The sequence below is a fragment of the Seriola lalandi genome, unplaced genomic scaffold, assembly GCF_002814215.2.
Source record: "Seriola lalandi dorsalis isolate HSWRI2012SDOR001 ecotype SW California unplaced genomic scaffold, Sedor1 jcf7180002054110, whole genome shotgun sequence".
Taxonomy (NCBI): domain Eukaryota; kingdom Metazoa; phylum Chordata; class Actinopteri; order Carangiformes; family Carangidae; genus Seriola; species Seriola lalandi.
In genome coordinates, this window is record NW_019524663.1 from 90,802 (window position 1) to 111,597 (window position 20,796).

The 20,796-nt window shown below is 39.6% G+C and overlaps 1 protein-coding gene across 2 annotated transcripts in view; it reads right to left on the bottom strand.

Annotated features, from left to right (window-relative positions):
• The window catches only part of LOC111652908 (netrin receptor UNC5C-like), a 180,187-nt gene that overhangs the window by 80,573 nt on the left and 78,818 nt on the right, over nucleotides 1–20,796 (bottom strand). For both annotated transcript variants that reach the window (XM_087173210.1, XM_023403301.2), the window contains exon 2: nucleotides 12,448–12,684. In XM_087173210.1, the coding sequence (XP_087029336.1) occupies nucleotides 12,448–12,684 (237 nt within the window). The remainder of the gene's footprint in view (nucleotides 1–12,447; nucleotides 12,685–20,796) is intronic.

Consider the following 20,796-nt stretch of genomic DNA (forward strand, 5'->3'; position numbering starts at 1 on the left):
AAGAAGCCTATTGCGACCCATTCCAGAGAACAGTCTAAAGTACAGATATTAGTCTGTGCTCTCACCTGCTCTACACTATTTATTGCTTAGAGAATAATACTGAAGCATGAGGGACAGCGGCTGCACCTCAGGTATTCTGACTGTAAAGCTGCAGCTGAATTGCATTGCATATGAGGTTTCCTTTCTGCAGGTAGAGAACTGGAGAAAGTTAAGTTTTACAGTAGCACTTATGTGACACACCCTGATACATATAGTCTAAGCTACCTCAGTTATTAAAACAGCATACCTAAATTAGTTAATCTTTTACCTTGCTTGGAAGGTAAGTGTTTGGAAATACCAACACAGAGAAAGTATATTTTTGATTTCCAGAGTAGTTTTATTTGTCCAATTTAAAATAAATGTGGTTTGGCCCATTTCATTCCCTATACACGAAAGACCATAAAACTGTTTAGTTTGGTGATTGACTTTTTGTCAAGGTGAACGAGGCCAGTATAACGTTATTCTCTATAGAGAAACCTGGAGAACTGCAACAAGCCAATTCCAATAACTGGATCACATGCACAGCTATGAGAAAACAGACAGAGAGATGGAAAAACAAAACCAAAATTGGACATACAGTGAAAAACAAAGCGCATTGGGGAGCCGAGCTGGTTTCACAGCAGGTAAAATCAATGGTTGTAATGATGAAATGTCTTTAACATCTCAGTGAGGCTGAAGCCTAAAAAGAGGCACCAAGGTGAGACTACCGGCTCAGTTTGGACAGAGGGTCAGAATAAACAGATATAGAGAGGAGTTTTCAAATGAATCAACAGCTATCAACAATCTGATTCTCTTCAGGAAGGGAAAGGATCACTGTGAAAGCAGTGTGGGGGGATGAAACAGAACATTATTCCTATTGGTGATGAATCTGTGTATCCAAAATAGTTGAGTCAGTCTGACGAAAGATGCAATGGAAATGGTAATAACAATAATAACAATAATAATAATAATAATAATAATAATAACAATAATAACAATAATAACAATAATAATGAGTTACAATGCTCCAAACAAAAAGAAGAAAACCAATACATGAACAACACCAGTGACATTTTGGTGTGAAATAACATATGGAATGTTAGAAGCTACTGATGTAATGTAAACTTATCTGCCTTTGTGGAGATATACCACTGTTTTTTCTTGTGCTCACAGCTTTTCATCCCTTTCACTGCGTTTACATGAAAATGACTGTAATTTGATGCTAGAAGGGTCATCATACATTTAAACATAATGTGTTGTTGCACCCGTGTGTCAGCTGGAGACTAAAAGTACCTGTGAAAATTCTTAACAACAAAATAAGTCTGCAAAACTTTTGACACCACAAATCTGCAAACAGATCACAAATTTACACCTATCTACATCCTGCATGAAAAACACATTCCCTTGATTTCCTCCGGTGCCAATACAGAAAACATGTCAAACAAAAAAAAAAAGTGGGAATAGATACAAAGAAGATAAAAGACAGATGTCACTGGATATGGAGTTGTGCTGTTGAAACCGGTAAACCCCTGGCAGTTTCCATTGTTTGCTAATGCAAAGCTCACAAAGCAAATGTTACTGAATTACACAAGGCTTACTATGGTGTCTTATTTTGTTTACAGTGCTCAGAGCATTCACGTCACTCTGTTATGGGAAGACAAGCATGGAATTTGGGTCTCTTATAGCTTGACAGTACTTCACATCAACAAAACCACCGCTGTCAGCTCGGGGAGGTGAGGGGAAAGAAGAAGATGAAAAATGGAAGACTAGTATCAAGACAAGTGGATACAGTAACAAACATTTCTATCAATCACAACACTGTGCTATTTCTTTTATTCACATTGTCAGTTCTTATAACAAAGTTTACTTGTCAGCTGGGGAGTGAATGGACTTTTTTATTAAACAAATGGTAACTGGGAGTAAACATGCAAATAAATAAAAAAATAAAACATACAGATTAGGACGGGTTGCAGAGTGGAGATATACAAATAATACTTATGTCTGTGGGTATTTAAGTGTAACGCTGTTTGTCATACTGCACATGCCCACTGATACTGTACTTAATTACTAAATGTGATGCGGGACGATGCATGGTTCAGACTATACCCGTGTGTTTCTTTTCGGTGGAAAAATTTAAACCGGAAAATACATATTAAAAGTTGATATTTACTATAGAAAGGTCTCTTTCACTGTAAGTAAAACCAGACTCATCATGTTCTTTGCCATAACTCCCCTACCAGCAGAGCTTCCGTATCCATGAATCTCTACAAACTGTTGTCACACCCAATAAGGACTGGTGGCTAATACTGCACAAATAAGACCCAGTTTATAAAGGAAAACCTTTTTTTTTTTTGCTTTAAATACAGTGTAAATAAGTTTGGAGAATCTTGTTTACAAAGGCAATGGCTGTATTTATCAGAGCTCAAATTACAGTGATGTGTCATCAAAGGCTTATAGACAGCAGCTTTTCATGTTTCAGATCTGGAGAAATGTTGGAGAAGAGACAGATGATGATAAGCAGCTTTTTCACAGACGTGATAAGGAAAGCGGAAAAGCATGTTTTCAAAAAATGGATTTACACCAGTGCAACAAAAAGCAGACGAATACTGAGTCAATTACTTAATGTAATCAATGTCAACAAAATTAATGGGTTTGGTATAATTAAGTGGATTTGTTCCTAATTAGAAACATTTACAAAACAAACATTTACGTACCATATATCTATGCGCTGCTACATAGGACATTGTGGCAATTCATTTTAATCTCAACCATTTGAGTCAAAGTTTTTATAGTTTGAGGTCTAAAAAAAATTAAGATGTGCACTAAATGGGATCGTTAAACTTCAACAAACAGACTCAGACATTGCAGTAGGAACTATGGGATACTTTGGTGGTTACACCATTAATTAGAAGTCAAATGATGTGTCTCCCTATTTCCCTACCCGCTAAACCTGCGCAGTCTGTTGGTCCATTTTCTCCGTTTTTGGCTGAACTGCAACAGTGGGGCTGTGAGCCTTGACTGACTGAGTTATAGCACTGGTCAGCCGAATGCCACATGATTGACTGATGAAGTTACACCACTGGTTGGCCAGCTGAGTGTTTGAGTGTTTCCCTTCTTTGCTCTTTCAAAATTATTTGGCGTAAACAAGCAGTGTTGACAACTTAGAACCCTTTTTCACTAGATTTACAGACTTTTCAGGATTCTTCAGCATTTTTTTTTTTTTTTAAAAGCACCAAGCAACATAGCTTAGCTTCTTTCTGTAGAAGAAAGTCACCAGTATTACCCCACGAGCCTCTGCAGTCACACCTCTCTAGCCAAAATCACAGCACAGCCTTTGTCGTTATCTTATGTGTAAGGTGATTTTGTCAGAAAACATTGCGCTTTTAAAATTAGGATTTCAGCAGTATTTCATTCTTGTTCTGTTGACTACACAAACAGAAAAACATGTAAACGAGAACAGCATTATTGAGAATATGGCTGCATTAAAATACTGTGTGCACAAAGAGTCTGAGCATACTGTATTCTCTTCATGTTCCTCCTCTCTTTATCCCACACTGTACAGAAATACATAGAAGGTGAGAATAAGACAAAGCCAGTAATGGCACAAACACAAGTGTAAAGAGTTCATTTCTTTGAGCCAAAGCAACAAGAGATGGATAGAAACAAGCTATGAAGAATTTACATTCAGAAAAAAGCGAGTCAGGGACAGACATGAAAACAAAAACTGGCGATTTTGAGGCTAAACGGTTTAGAAAACAAAAGAGCTAAGGGAGCAAGGGAAAAGGCACTCAAACGCTTTGTGGTGTTTAAATGTGATCAGTGACAGGTCAAACAGACAGGCCTTTAGGGAAAAGAAACAGAGAATACAGAAAAAGTCAGCACTGGGTATTATTATTTCATCAGTGCCACAGAGGGAGAGAGTCTGACAAAAGACAAAGGCATGAGGTCAGAATAAATACATCCTGGGGTTGGAAACAACAACACAAACAGCTCTGCAACAAATACGACATCGGTGGAGAGCATGATGTTCATTTTTAGTTTTAAACTGCTTCAGAGCCATTGCATTAACATTACATGACCGCCTTCACTTCATGTACGTAAATGACTTTAATATATTAAGAGACATCTGCCCTGCTGATGCAAATGCTGATGCAATGTTAAAATCGCCACATATATTCCACCCTAAGACAAAGTTAAGAAAAAATATAGAGCTTTTGGTCATTGTTTTAGTATTTGTGTAACTTCAAGATATGATAACGTTGTTGAAAGAGTAAAATCAGTAAGGTTAAATAGTTCATTAGCATAACAATTACATGCTTAATGAAGGCTAATGGCTGTTATATTGAGTACCTATAAATAGGTGACAAATTAAAGGGAAAAACCTGAATAAATGAGTCAAGTATAATAAACGAAGATGCTTCCATACAGGGACGAGAATTGTTTGAAAAGTATGAAAATGATGTGAATCACATGCTACGGCCTTCAGGCCTCCCGGGGCCAGCCTCACAAAAATATTTAAGACTGGTGCTGTGTCTTTAGACTTTTTAGAGATGGCAATAACCCGACGCCACAGCATCTCAGCGCTGCCGAAGTCTGCACTGCATTGAGTTTTTAAGCTTTTTTTTTTTTTAAATTTTTACTCTCTTTACTGAACTTTGAAAGCAAAATGCTGTTGTAACAGTTGGCAAACATGTTTTTTTTTAGATTGCAAAACGACTTAATTTACCCGGAATTGATGGCAAATTAGCACTTCTTTAGATTGTCAAGAACTAGACAGCTTTGTACAATGAATGTAGACATCTATACATTCAAAGTCAATCTCCATGAAAGAGGCCTTTGATTTAATTCTGGTTGAACACCCTTGGGAGATTTAGTTCTGACGTTTTAAGATATCACTCTCCACCATCATCATCAAAACGCTAAATGACTACTATATAGATGATATTGTATATAAGCTGTTATATAAAGAATTACAGCATTCAAGCACAACATTGATCAAATGAAACAATGATGTCTGTATGCAAAACCAAAATCACACAATTCAACAGCTGAGTCAGCTGAGTCATACTCTTAGAAATGCATTTCACAGCCAGTGCTCAAGATCAGAGAACATGACATGTTACATTACCCAAAAGCCCTCTGTAAATGATTACATTAATATTATAAGAAAAGAGAGTAAAAGGTGGAGACAGGTGGGGGAAAATGAAATTGAAAAAGTAAAACGACAACAGCATGAGAGGCATGGAGAGAAAGGAAGGGAGCAAGGGTTGACTGAGTTCTTCGTCAGTGGAGGGAAATCATCCAGGACATCGACGGGACAGAGTCAGCGGTCTGTGACCAATTGAACGCTCACAACCCATACCGTAGACAGTGTGTGTACACATGCATGTGTGTTTATGTGTGCATTCTCTTAATGGCTTCCACTCTGACATTGATTGATCATCACAGTCCCTCCTGGTACATGTTTGAATACCTCCCGAATGTGTGTGTCTTTGTGTGTGCACGTATATAAGTGAATGCCATTGAGCATGCACATTTGTGTCCTCCGGTAGAGAGCCGAAAGAAGCAGTGAACCAGGGCATTCCAGGACACAAGAGAAAGTCTACAGGAACTGCAACCTAACTAACAAATCATTTCCAACAAACACAGACGCGGACATGCCAGACAAACATTAAAATAAGCAGGACTGCATTTTCACATACACAGGCAATTTCACTGAAAATAAAATATTTCATACACCCAGGAACAGCACAAACAATCAGCCAACAAACAGCCGTATATACAAATTGATATAGGCACAAATACACAGGTTTCTTGCATATCAGGAGTCAGTGACACAGAAGCTAATTGACCTCTTTTATAAATCTTGATGGTGGTTAATAATTGAAATCTCAGCGTAAGAGAGGGAGAGATAGAGGCAGAAAGAGACAGAGAGCAAAAGAGATGGGACATGATGGGTGAAAAAAATGTGGGAGAGCTAAAGAAAAGAAGGTAGATGAGAACGGGAGTGAAGCCAGCATCGGGGGAGAAGAGGAGAGAGGAGAAGAGAAACATTAGGAGGAAGAGAAAGAGGGAGAGATGTAGGAAAGGACGAGAAGAAATCAATACGAGTGAGATGGCAGCAAAGGAGGGAAAGAGGTCACAAATCACGCAAGCCAATACTGGGTGTGCCAATAATGCATGTGTGTACGTGCATGTGTAGATGTGGAGTCACAGGTCAGTGCTAGCAGACTAATAAGCATTCACACTTTGGGTAATGGAGACAAAGTAAGTAACCTAGTACACAATATGTCATTAACACACTTCAAGGCTAATGGAGATATATTGAGGTCGTACGCATGATGCTTAAGCAAACACTGGAAATGCCCTTCACAATAAGATATGCAATCTAGACAAATTATGCTGGTGCTCACCTTAAGTCACATTAATTCAGATGGAGATAATGGTAAGCATGTTTTAGCAAATGTCACTGCTAATAATGCTGCTGTATTAAAGTGGTCTGTCTGGAGGAAGACATGTTGGTTCTTTGGTTTGAAGAACTTAAAATGAGCCTTTCCTGCTTTGGCTGAAGTGCAGTCGGGGGGCCGACTGGAGCGGAGACCAGCGACGGCAGGTCGAGTTAGCTATCTTTGTCAAGAATACTGTGACAAGCAGTGGAGCTGCTTAGGGAATCAGGCTAGCTCCCTCCGGTTGGAAGCTGATCTCTGTGACCCCTAGGCCATCCTGCTGCCCCCCTCCCCACTGCCCACTGCCGCACCCCCGATCCTTGCCTGTGACCTTCACCTAGCTTTCCCAGCCTCCAGATGAGGCTCCATGTGGGTACAATCTAAGTAATTTATTGAACTGTCATGAAGATCACATACAGCTACACTTTCCATTTATTTAACTGAAAACAAGGTGTTCATCACACCTTCTTAGGGGTGTTACTCCATATGAAAAAATTTAAAAAATATAATAAAATAAAATTTGATCTGTAATCATGAAATAATATTCTCATAGCACAACACAAAACAGCGGACCATGCCTCGTGCTCGATAGAGCGACGTTCCTTCATGCACTGCAGAAAGGTTTTATCACTTCATTGTTACAGTCTATCAATGTCCTTGCACTCAGTGTAGGGAGCAAGCTACCCCCCCCCAAAAAATATCTGCAGCAACGACATAAACAATCAGTTCTTCCTTTATGACAGGACATTTGGGAAGCTCGTTTAATATGACTGGACTCAAGGCAGCGAGTTGATGCCTTGTTCTTTGTGAAAATCACAAGCAAAAGAGCTTTTTTTTGTGGCAGACATTATGAGTTGTCATAGCAGGAAGAGCAGAGGTGGAACAAATAACATTAATGTTCGCTAGTTGTCTCATTGATCCTTCCTCGCATGGAACAATACTCAGAGACAGTGAACACTAAATAAAATGGAGCCATTGTTAACGTTACTAATTACACCTGCGCATTTCCTGCTTGTCGAAACATGTCAAAATGCCATGAAAAAAAGGTTTATTGTGATACCTTATGAATAATTCCAGTCATACTATGCTCCACCACTGTTTGTGGAAGATTTCATAGTGCTTTATGATGGTATTGTAAGGTGTTAGCTATGCATGATGATGCATTATGAAGGCGTGTATGATGCATTATAGTTATAAACTACACTGAAAATTCCACCGTTAACTTTGTGTCTCATGATAAAAAAAAAAAAACATTGAAGAGCCTTGTCCTCATTTTTGCTTTTCCTTTCATTCAACGTTCTTTAATTCATCCTTGCTATCATCTAATGGCTAATCTGTTTTCTTTGCTTTTCCATCACAGGATGAGAAAAAACTGTTTCTATTTGCCATCGACAACCTTAGAAATGTATTTTTATACAAGGCATCACAAACTTTCAAGCATGTTTCTTTTATGTTCTAACTTTTGTTTGCTCATGTTAACTTTTGTTTTCTTTTATCTTGATCCCCTAGATCAAAGGTACACTGTGTTTCACCACTTAAGCTGACTTTCCATTTCCTCCAAAAAAAAAAAAAAAAGGATGAGAAACACAGGGAGAAGGAGGGAGAAGGAGTGAGCGAGAAAACAGCTCAGCAGGATTCATATCATCTTTCTCCTCAGTGCGACTCCCTGATATCAGTTGGCCTTTCCAGCCCTCTCAAAGGTACCCTCCATCAGCATCCCTCCATCATCTCCCACCTCTCTCCCCTGCTTTCAAAAGCTCAGGTTTTATCTGCCACTGCTCGCTCCGATTTCAGTCAGTGGAAATTAGAGTAAAGCACAAAACAGCATGGAGCAAAGGGAGAGGAAGAGAAAAGAAAAAAAAAAAGAAAGGGAAAGGATTGGAGAGAGAGGCAAGAACGTGAGTGAGAAGAAAGAGATAATAAAAGCAGTATGGGGGCCATAGCTTCTAGCTGTGACTGTGAAACAGCAGGAAGGAAAAGAGGAGAAAACAGCTTACAGAGTTTAGGTTTTCACACAGATAAACAGATAAACAGTGTGCACGCCGCACACACATACACACGCACGCACACACGCACGCACGCACGCACGCACGCACGCACGCACGCACGCACGCACGCACGCACACACTTTGTATTAGATTCACTCACACAATGCTGCATATATACAGATATAGTTTTCATAACCTCTTTATAATCTCATTGTCTTTCAGCAACAAGGTATGATGGAAGTCTCATATTAGGATACTGCTTTGATTTCTTTCTGTTTATTTCGTTAGTTTTTCTCACTCACTGACAGACTTTCAGTTTAGCTCAGAGACAGTCGCTACAACTTTGTTCATTACAAATTCTAGTAAATAGAGATCTTCTGAGAAAATGCTCCAGACATTCCCAAACCTCAACAGCTCTTGATAGTTGTGTAATGCACCCACTTTATTTATTTATTCATTATATTGTTATGCATATATCTGTATGGATTATGGAGTGCTTGAAAGATTCAGTGTCCTGGTGCAGTGCAAAATAGCAAGAAGTCAATCAATTTTTTATTAAAGCGGCATTATAATGGCTTTGTACAAGTTAAATTAAGCATAAATTGAAGCGGATCTTGAGCAGTTCAAAAACCCAATCCATGTTTCAACTGTGGCTGAGGGTTATTTCAAAAAGCAGGAACACTCAGAGAGATAAATCTAAAAAGAAGTTCTAAAATTAAATCCACAGAAACTATTGTCAAAATACAGTAACTTGGACTTGATGTTCACAGATTTTATATGTCTGACTGGGTGATCCTGATCCTTGCCAAACCTCATGGTGTCAATCACATGCAGTATGAGATCCAAAATCCGCCTGTCGTTAGTTGAACAGCATTTCCTCTCGATAACACACAGTCTGGAATCTAGCAGCTAGCAAATGAACAGCTGATGGGAGACTAATAAATGACTAGCAGCTGCACATGATGTCAGTGATGAACAGTGAAAGATAGATGGAAGAAAAAAGAGAGGGAAATAAAAGGAAAGAGAAGGAAGACAATGGATACTTGTAGAAACACATATGTCAGCGTAACCTGGGAAACCTTAGATTAAAGTCAGGTGAAACGCCTGGGTTACATTCATATTAAACAAATCACAGGCTTTTCTTTCTCTGTGTGTCTGTTAATGCTGCTGCAGTTTAAATTACAGGCAAAACGATCACGCCTTTATGTTTCTGAAATGCAAAACCTCCTCAGGGCACATAAAGTTTTTTAGTGTATAACAAAAAACTAGGGGGTGACTCAAAAGAAAAAAAGATGAGGATGTGAGAAAAAAAGACAAAGAGGAAGATGAATTAAAACAAAGACAGAGGAAGAAAGAAAGAGCTAAATAATAAGAAAATGAAAAGAAGGAATTAAATATTAAGAAAGATGTAGGACTGGGAGAAACCAAGAAGAGATGAAAAATTGATAAAACTGTTCAAAAGAAACATGTTTAAGAAATCAAAAACAAGTTATACATGGTTGAAGACAATGAACTGCAGTCAGAAGGGGAGTAGACTGTAGTCTGATGTGAGACCCACCCTCCAGCAGAGACTATAACATTACTTTCTCTTCTATTAAAACTTTTCTTTGCTACTGTGTGCATCTGTGTGTGTGCGTGTGTTTCTATATTTGTACCAGTTGTTTCACTTCTCTCATGTTTACTTCTTGCAGGTTTTGTTGCACTTACTCGCCTCTGCCTTGACTATTCATGTGTGACAGCTGAATCAGGGGAAACATCACCGCTGTACTGCTCAGTTGCTTCTGTCTCTGTGTTGGGTTTAGTGCTGTAGCAGACCCACAAAGCAACCAGGACACCAAACACACACCGACACACACACATACACGTTTGGCTCCAGGGTCTGCTTTGTATTACAAGGGGAAATCTGCGGTGGGCAAGTCCATGTGTCAACTTGAGTTGAGACAGAATCAAAAGTTCTGCTACCTCGCGATTGTTTGCCATATACACACTGTCAGGTATCAAAGAGTGAGCAGATTAAATTTAAGTACTATGTTTTTTGCTCACCTGTCTCAAGAGAGAAACTACAGTTCAAAGCAATTCAACCGCCAACACATTGATTTGTGCAACTGTACCCAGCCCTGTATTTCATTCTGCAGCTACTATATATCAGGATTTTTCAAACTGTTTTCAGCCTGTGCTTAATCACTCGCTCTGGGGACCCCTGCTCATTAACAAGCAGGTGGAGACCCATAAGCTGAGCTCATGTCAACCTTAAGTCTAAGAAAGCAGGTTTTGTACGTCTTTGTCTTCCTGCCAAAGCAACAGCATGATTCATCATTACCTAGCTAGCAGAGTAATACAATGTGCTGTCAAGTGACAAGTGTGGAACTTTGGCTGCAGTCCAGTACATCACTGTGGATCCTATTAAACTGTCCTGTGAACATCGCAGTACAGCACTGGCAGTGGGACAGCTGTGTACACACATCTGACATGTGACCTCGCTTTCTGCACAAATAACTAAACATCTGAATAATGGATTTTGCCTGTTCACTCACAGCGCAGCCGCGAGACAATCAGGGAGAAATGTTTGCCACTTTTCCTCGATTGTGACAATTTCATATCCCAAAGAGCAACATATCATCAGGGTCAGGCACATCAGGTGTAAACAAAGGAGTTGATTTTAATTTACACCTATGCACTTTAGATATTTTAACATGTCTGCTCTCCGGGACACTTTTAGTATAAACAGTCATTAAATATGTATTAAATGCATGTACATTGTGTTATGTTCTCACCTATTCTGCCTATTTTATTATTAACTTTTTTGGCACCATCATGTTAAATGTTTACCAGAGCGCCAACATCAATCATGCATTCATTGTGTTCCCACTCAAAAAAACAGTTACTTTTCTCTAAGCTGAAATGTGTTCCTTAAAAAAAAAGTAGTTCTCCTGTGTGAGAACTGCACTTAACATGTCACTGGCATTTTTTTTTTATTTTTTATTTTTATTACCAGCAGTGTTTTCTGTCAAAAATGTCTTGAGTTAAACAAAAAACAGTTGACAGTTCCTGTACTGAATACCCGCTCTGCATGTCAGTTTTCATTTAATGTCTTTTTCCACCCATTTTTCAACATTATGATCTGATATGCCCACTTTCTATTGCACTTCAAATAAAGCTCTGGGTTAGATCTATGTGTGTATTTGTGTGAATGTGATTGTGTGCTCTAGGCTTCCATGGTTTTCCATTGCGCTCCTGCCTCACAATATCATTTTTCATTAAAGATTTTAACAAACAGCTTTCCATTTACAAAAGTTCAACAGGGTTTTCTGCTACTAGGGATGTCTCAAAACAACCACAATAATAATTTGATGACATTGTGAATTAGCGTGTGATCACAAGAGTTGTTGTCTTGATTATTGAACAACTCATCGCCTTCAGTGTCCATTGTTCAGGATCAGGTTTTTAAAAGGAGATATACGTCTCTTCAAATAAATAATTAAAACGGGTAAAACACTGAATAAAAGCAGTTTTGCGTTAAAAATCAATATATCACTGATGCTCTTAGACGGAGGGGCAGCGGGCTGTTAGCTGAGCTGCAGCTAATGTTAGCTCATCTTGTTTTTAGGTTAGGATTCCTTCAGTGTTCATTGTTCAGGAGGTTTTTACCAGAAGCCGAATTATCTGCAGAGGTCTCCTCCTCTCCAACAAAAACAGACCAGGTAATTAAAGCCAAAATGCTTAATAAGGCAGCTTCACATTAAAAATCAGTGTTTCTCTGATGCTCTTGGGCGGACACATAAAGTAATGAGGGGCTGCGAGAGGGGCTATTCACTCAGCTTGTTTCTCTGATAACTTCAGATCCAGACGTGCAATGACTAAAATCCTTCATCTGGTTAAAAGGTTACAGTCATGAGGTCAAAGGTTAGGAAAAGTGATGTGACATGAACTGAAACAATAAGAAGGCCGTCAGCTGGAAATGTTGGCTCTTCTGTAAAACTGTGAGCTTCACTCACCTGAGTTTTCGTCCACTCTCTCCTCCACAGTGTGGTCCTTCTGATGGACCCACTCGCTGTTGCACTTGAAGTAAATCTGTGTGGCAGGCGTCGCTTTGCAGTAGAGATTGACAGGCTTATTCTTGACAATGTACCCTTCCTCAGGTTCAAACAGGAAGTGAGGTAAGGGCTCCGGCGGGTCTGAGGGGAAGGTCTCCGGGAGCTCGCTCAGGCTCAAGAAGTCATCATCATCTCTCACTGTGGGGGGGGGGGAAGGAAGAGGTTAAAATTATGACAGTCACTGCAGAGAATATTTTTCACAGTTCCCAGCTCAATCACTCTTTGTTATCAACTCGCTTTGAGGACTAACAGGGTACAAAGTTGGTTCAGAGAGAATATGGTGCATTCTTTCAATCATTCATTCTCGTTCTGTGATTCATCCCAGTGAGCAGCATTGTCTAACACTTTCCCCCTGAACTGAGTGTGTACTAGACATTGCCGTTTTCATCTGATCACTAATAATTGCCGTGTCACAAGCCAGTGACCTGGACAGAGAACAATTTTCTTCCACTGAGCCATAAAATGCACCTTTAATCAGCACCTGATTGTGGTGTCCATTTGTGGACAAAGACAAATTGATAGAGAAGGAGCAAAAGAGAAGGGGAGACATGAAGAGGGTCACAATGCCTGGTTTCCCTCAATATCAATGATCTAACCCTCGGGTGAAATGTCGACCTGCTCGCTTGCAGTTTGAGCAGTTCCATGGTACAATCTGCCTCGTAGCTGCTTTTAACAGATCTGTGATAAACTGTAATGAGCTTATCCTAATAATATTGGGGTAGTATTTTATATGTTGTGGCTAAAATGGTAGTCTGGACTGAGACTGCTGTGATAGAAAACTGTACATCGGTGAAGAACAGACACCATATCGTCTGATTCATCCAGCCATTTGCGGCACCATACCCCCCCCCCCCCCCCCCCCCCTTTCAATTCATAGTAGAATTTTGCATGAAGAAATGCAGCCTTTTGACCAGGGATTCTTTGCATTTGTCGCCAGTCAACTGATCCTTAGCATAAAAGGTTTAAGCCAAGTGCAAGTTTTTTTTTTTTTTTAAATGCAGTGTCTGCCCTGCTTTAATCACCAGCAAAAAAAAAACTGCTACATACCCACCAACACCTTGCAGCACAACTACTTAAAACTCATGCAAGTTTAATCCTACACAGACAGCAGGGAAATCCCAAAAGATCTCCAACAGAGGGATTTACAGTAAATACACACAGCTTTATGTGAATATAAAGACACATAAGGAAGCCATAACAGCGCCTACATATACACTAAATCTCAGTCAACCCACTGGAAGCCTAATTCAATTAATAAATAAATGATATATAATCTATAATCAACTTAAACAATAAATATTTATTTGACAGAAGCTATTTTCTCTTCTTGTTACAAACTCTAGAAATATGTTCCATTTATATCAGTATTAATTACAGTTAACAGTCCTTCCTCTAGTCAAATTAAATCTTAATCTCAAATTTTTTAGGTAAGGTTTGTTGTAAAATCATGCTGTAGAGGACAGTAGATAAAGAAATGGGCAGGAAAAGTACTGACAGAAAGATAGATAGACGGGAGGAAATAACTGAACAGACAGAGGAGCCAACCCTGAGGGCATCAGCAACTATCTTATCCTGCTCTCTCTCTCCTCCACTCTCTTTTCATTCTGTCCAAACTTCACGCCCACCCGAGGCCTCAATCAAAGGGACACCAAGGATGTTTTGTCACCAGGTTGCCAAGGTCACCAAAACACAGAGGATTACAAGAGCAGGTGGGAGGGAGAGGAAGAGGCCTCTCTTTCTTTCTCTGCCATAGACGAACACACGTGAATGAACATTTTTGTATTAGATTGTAATTTCCCTCCACTCTATCATCGTCATCGTCATCATCATCATCCAGTTTCATTTAAATGGTCCTTTCCTTCTCTCTCTCTCTCTTTTGTTTGTGCGTGTGCTTCTGTGTGTGACTGCCTCACCTGGAGAGATGTGACTCATGGGAAAATTTCAACACACACAGAACCTTTTTGACACACAGCTTCAAGGTTCAACCTCTTTTTTTCAGTCCTAATGTACCATGGCTACAGTCACATAAACACTCCTACAAAAACAGACACACACTTACTGTATACAAAAAAAACTACACATAATTGAGCACCATTGTGTGTGTGTGTGTGTGTGTGTAGTTGTGGTTCTTATCTCGGAGAATAGCAGTGTGCTGTGGGCTAGGAGCTAAAAGCAGCTTGGGTAAAACAACAAGGCACAAATAGGGGAAAAATGAGTAGGCAGAGTCCCCACTTTGATGTCACAAAGCTGACATTTTCTCTCGTACTTCTGTAATTAGTTCTCTGAGAGTATGAAAATTGGTAGACATTTTTGCTACATAATTTCATTTTCTCCCGCTCTTGGTTATTTATCCAGTGTCATGTTCATCCAATTCTCTGTCAGTCTCATTTCTCACTCTCACTGCACTGCCTTCTCTTTCACTATTGCACATTTCTTGTTACTTTATGTTTCTCCACCACTCTGCTTTGCACCCCTCCCCGCTTTTCACTTTGACCCAACACCCATTCTCACCCTCATCTGTCATTCAGAGCTGGGAGGGGGGGTGGGGGTGGTTTAGTGTGGGGGTTCATTGCTCTGGAGCGACAGCTATAAATTATTGATTGGCATAAGAAACATGATAGCCAGAAAAAAGGGTGGGTGGAATGGAGAAAAAGCAGAGGGATGGAGAGATATTTTCCCATGAATAAAAGCTCTGTATCCAAAATGCCTTCTGTTTTTCCTTCTCCTCTGCACCATCCTCGCTTCTCTCCTCTCACCAACTCACATTTTTCCTCTACCCATCCGTTTTCTATTTCCTTTTCCTTCTTCCTAAATCTTCTGCTTTCCTCTTGTTTCTGATCCTCTTTACCCCCACTTCTCTCTCCTGATCTCCTGACAGAGTGAATTACTGATCCTAACAGCCCAGCTCATAAACGTCTTGCCTGAATGCTGTCATCAATAATGGATGGCTGTAGCAGAACAATGTCCAGGTTCGATTTACGGTATGTAGTAAATATGTACCTGGGGCAAAAACCCACATTTATTCCCTCGTTCACGCCTGTAGGCCTGCCCACTTCAGAAAAACCTACAAACCTAACCAATAAATATCTGTAAAAGTGTTAGGACTGATGTCATGGGAAGTGACCAATCATATTCGAGCATTGCCGACAATGTGAACGGATCTATCACATGGATAGAGAGACTGATGGATCAATAGCAGGGGGAAAGAAATGAAGGCGGTAGATTGAGAAAGGAAAGACTGATGGAATGTGGTTCTTTTACTAACATGATTGGACATGGTGTGAGGCCACCCCTAATCCTACAATACCTTTACTATAAAAATAACACTCCTTGGCGTAGATTTGGATGTGTCAATGCTTTGCTGAATCGTCAAAATGTCTCGTCATTTTAACTCCTCATAGTGTCATCGGTAAGGTTGCCAGGTTTGTGTGTTTTTAGTAAAAAAAAAAAAGTAGGCTACTTGATGCAGAGTCAAAGAGCAAAATAGGGGGGATAATTGATACTTAATTGAGACTTACTTACCAATATCTCTCATGTAGCTGTGTATCTATTGTGCTGAGGGGCCCTTGAAGCCACTCAACAACCTGACAGCCAGCGCTGTAACATCTTTTAAAACATCACCACGTATTTTCAGAGGTCTGAGGTTGAGGAATTCAGAGGTTTGCAAACATGTCTGCCACCTAAAGCAAGCCGAACCAAGCCATGTAGGGTCAAAATGCCTCATGGGTAGGAATTTGTATTTGTGTGTGTGTGTGTGTGTGTGTGTGTGTGTGTGTGATAGGGTTTTGTGTTCTCAGTAAGTGGTCTGTGATGTGTATCAGTGCAGTAGCCGTGGAAATCATGAGATCATACTCCTTAACGTCTTATCTGTTAGTTAGAATCGGCGGCAGCTGAAAAAACATGCGCATACTGAGAAACAGGCACTCTCTCACACACACACACACACACACACACACACACACACACACACACCGTAAATAGACATACACTTTCAAAACTGATACCCCTTTACCCCTAATCCTCTACCATAGCCAGTATTGACAACACACACATGGACACACACACACGGACACACACACAGACAAACACACAGACTACAAAGCAAACAAAGCTGGAACATCCCTCTCTATCTCAGACATTTTTGCCAAATTAGATAAGTCACACACACACATACACAGACAAAAATAAAATGCACACACCCCCACAAGCGCATAAGCGCAAAAACATTTGTGTAGACTAGAAGAAAAACACATGGACTCACACATTTCTGCTTTTTCTTGCATTTTCTCTTTTTCTCTGAGCCTCTCTTTCTGTCTCACAAACACACAAGCACGCACACAGTTTCTCAAACTCAGGAAAATACAAATACCCATTCTCAGTGCTCATATTACCCAGACGTAAACACATATAGACACAACACACATACACTTTTACTCTTTACTATATCACATTCAATTGAAACGCCCTGTTTGAATCTTGAAAAGACTTAGGGAGGTAATTCAGGGTGTTTAGGGAGATAGAAGAGAGAGATGGAAAGTGAGAGAGAAAGTGAGGGATGATGGGACAGCAGAGAGCTAGTGTATCATTGCCCTGGAATTAGATATATGATGCCGCCCATTTCCCAAACACACACAGACACACACATGGGTAAACACACACACCCACACACAAATGTGCTGGGATAGAAAAATATGCAAACAGGAGGCACACAAGCATGCAAGCAAACCCACAAGAGCATATCTTCATTTGAGCACACACACACGCGTGCGCAGCACCCATACTGTACTAGGAGCATACATATTAGAAAGCACACATACATACACAGTGGTAAAAATGGAATAATCTTATCAACTATTCACCTAAAGAGCAGCAGTGTCTCTCTGACTCTATGAATACTATGAACCTCCTGCTCTCTCAGTCTCTCTCTCTCGCATTCTTGCACCATAATTTTGTGACGTTATAGTTTTAGGAAAACAACAAATGGATTTTATTATTCTCTCTTTGAAATCATCTTTTCCAACCTTCTATTGGGGATTCAGTGTTCAACTTTCTTAAGTGTTTACTCATCCACAATTTAATTATTCATGCTTTGAAACAATAGCTATACATCTGGGTAACATTTTCTTTACCCACTTTTGCCTCAAGATAAACCTGCAATCCATGGTCACTGAGCAGTGCATATTATTGTTTGCAGTATTTTGTATGCTACTGTACCTCTAGCGATGCCTTTTTTAAAAAACTCAAATGAGTTATTGAGGAAGGCTTTTCAATCTATTCAATAATAATAATAATAATAATAATAATAATGCAGGCTGTATTTCTTAATTCTGACACCATCATATGCTATTGTGTCAGTTTTACTCAGGAGTTTGTGTTTTTTCTGTGTTGAGCATAAAATAACAAATCATATCTCTCTTTGGAACAACTTCCATTTACAGTCAGTTGTGTCAAGGGCCTTCAGGAGCTGTTTGCCAGTGAGCACAGATTAGAAAAAAAACAACAACAAAAACTATTAGTTCCAGTAATCGCACACTTTTAATCTTCCCATCTTCCTTTCTCTCATGTATTTCAGTCTGTGTTTTTTTTCTCTCTCCCTTATTCAGAGTTGTATTCAGGCGATAAGTGGTTCGGATGAGGGTGATAAAACAAGGACCAGCAAAGTCATGCTGGTTCACAAAAGACTACATGTAAGATTACATATGCACTGCCAGAATGCAGGTGTGCGGGGCCGTGAGCGTTTCTCGGTTAGATCTGTTTATAAAGAAGAGATTGAGGGAAGGTAAAGATTCAGTTGAGCTACTCGACAGAGCATGCCAGGGAATTATACACCATGTCCTGGAGTGTCATATCCCTTTTGAAACAAGACACACATCAGCTGCATCCACTTGAAACTTAATCAGGGTCTTATTCTCAATCGGCACATTGATAAAAGCCACTTTATTCAAGACACGAGTGCAAGTGAGAGAACTTAATCACTCAATTACCTTTGTCCAAAGGGATCAATTAAATTTACATATATTTGAGTATAAACAGGAAAGCACACTAACGTAGTCAAACTTGTCTAGTTTAGTTCAAACAGACAACAATTGTCCCACAATAGGTCACATCCTTCTGAACAGTAAATTGTCATTTCTTGTTGAGAGGTGATGATTCAACTCTAGAGTAACTATTGAGCATGTAGTTATTGGACTGCATTATATTAGACTGTTTCTCAAATTGCTGTTTGGCTACAGATTTGTCGAGTATTTAGATCAAATCTAATACGAAAGAAAATCTGCATTATTTTACATGGGAGAGGAGCTCCTCTAAGACTGGGCCAACCATGACTGTTTGATGACAGAAATAACTCCAGCAAGATAATATAGCATGCACAGCACACTGCTTGTCATAGCCAATTATACATCCACCAGGCTTTCAGAGCTATACTAGGCAATTCATAATAGCAGAGAGTACTTTGAAAGCTAGAGTATCTCAATATGGGAGCAGACAGTGACAGCTGTTTGGCGTCCTCAGACTTTCATTGTGTGTGACATATAAGGCCCCAACTAAAGCCTGGAACTAGATTTACGGCCCTGCCTGCAGAGGAGTGACTCTGTCAGGCCACAGCTGGCCTCAGTTAAGAAAGAAGTAAAGAGGAGCCACTATTTGCAGAAGGAAAAAAAGAGAAGACGTCTGCTGTATCCCGGGTGGCCTATAGTGGTTAAGACATATACACTGTAACCAAGTCTTCACAAAGAATTCCTCATACTAAACTGACTCCTTAGTGAGAGTGAGGGCTGCACATTAGAAACAGGGAAAAACAATTAAAGAAAAAACAAATATTAAGAAACAGAAAGAGCAAGACAGAGAAGCAGCAAGACTTTTTGTGAAAACGTTATATAATATATTCCTTCATTATGTCCTTTTTATCTCCTGCAGTCAGATTTCTATTTGATTCTTATGTCCTTGTCTAGGTATAGTTGTGCTCCTGTAAAGCAACAAATAACACAATAACAACTTTTTCTTATTCTCTACTGAAGAGACATCACTGCTTGTTAAATTGTATACTGTACGTTTACACACACACACAGATATGCACGCGCGCACACACACACACACACACACACACACACACACACAGTGGTGTGGTGTGTGTGGTGACATGAATATTTTATTTATTCCCAAATTATAATTCAGAAAACTGCATTGCCTTGTTATAAGGACAGGGTGCACATATTAGCGTATGTGATTGCGTGGACGGAGGGTTGTCAGTGCACATGCATTTTTAAACAGGCATACTGCAAGTCCATGCAATTGTATATGTTAAAGCATTTGTGTGTGATGTGTTGAGCTTTTTATTGCCTCCACAGTGGCAAGTTATTATATTTTGAACATCTGAATATGTGTGAATGTACAGTAGGTGAGTAGTTAATGTACTAGTAGCTTTCTGGGGGCTATACAGGGGTCAGCTTGAGTCTATAATAGCATCAGTCAATCATTTACCACATGCACAAGCATGGAGTAGCTGAATGCCCTTTTTAGTCATAACGAGTCCATTATAGGACTCACATGCCCAAAAAAATGACGCTCAAATTTTATAGTTGAAATGCTTAACTTAACTAGTTTAGTTTTTTGCACTGCTAGCTTCACTGTAGCTGTAGGAATGGTCAGTCAGTCTACCATTATAACAGTGGCTTAACAACTACAGGATGAATTAACCATGAAATTATGTACAGACTTGCTGTCCCCCATGGTATGAAGCCTCTCATGATCCCTTGACTTTTTCCAACTTTTTTTTTTGCTACTGCAGGAAAATTCAGACATCACCAAAAACATCAATACGTTTAAGAGTCTCTGCAACACTCCAGTCGACTGAAAAAAACAAAAGATTTGGCTCAAAAGCTAACTGAAGTTATTGGAACGATTTGAATCTCATTGATATCTTTGTATTATGAGGTCACAAAGCTCAAGATAAAAGAAGAGTTATTTAAAAAGATAAATAGAAAGGAAAGAATTTAAAAAAAATGTATTTTTTGAAAAGAAGTTAAAAAGAAAATGTTTCCTCACTGCACTTGACTTGAGGCATAAACACCATCTCAGACGCTGCTTGCTGGTGATTCACATTGAGACACTCACAGTTGGACATACATCACACGTATACAACTGGGCACAGTCACATTTTAAGCAAGAACACATACAGCACAGGAGCAGCTGATGAGTGGGCGTTTGCAGGTAGGTAGTGTGAGAGAGTACTCGGTAGCTTTTTTTTTT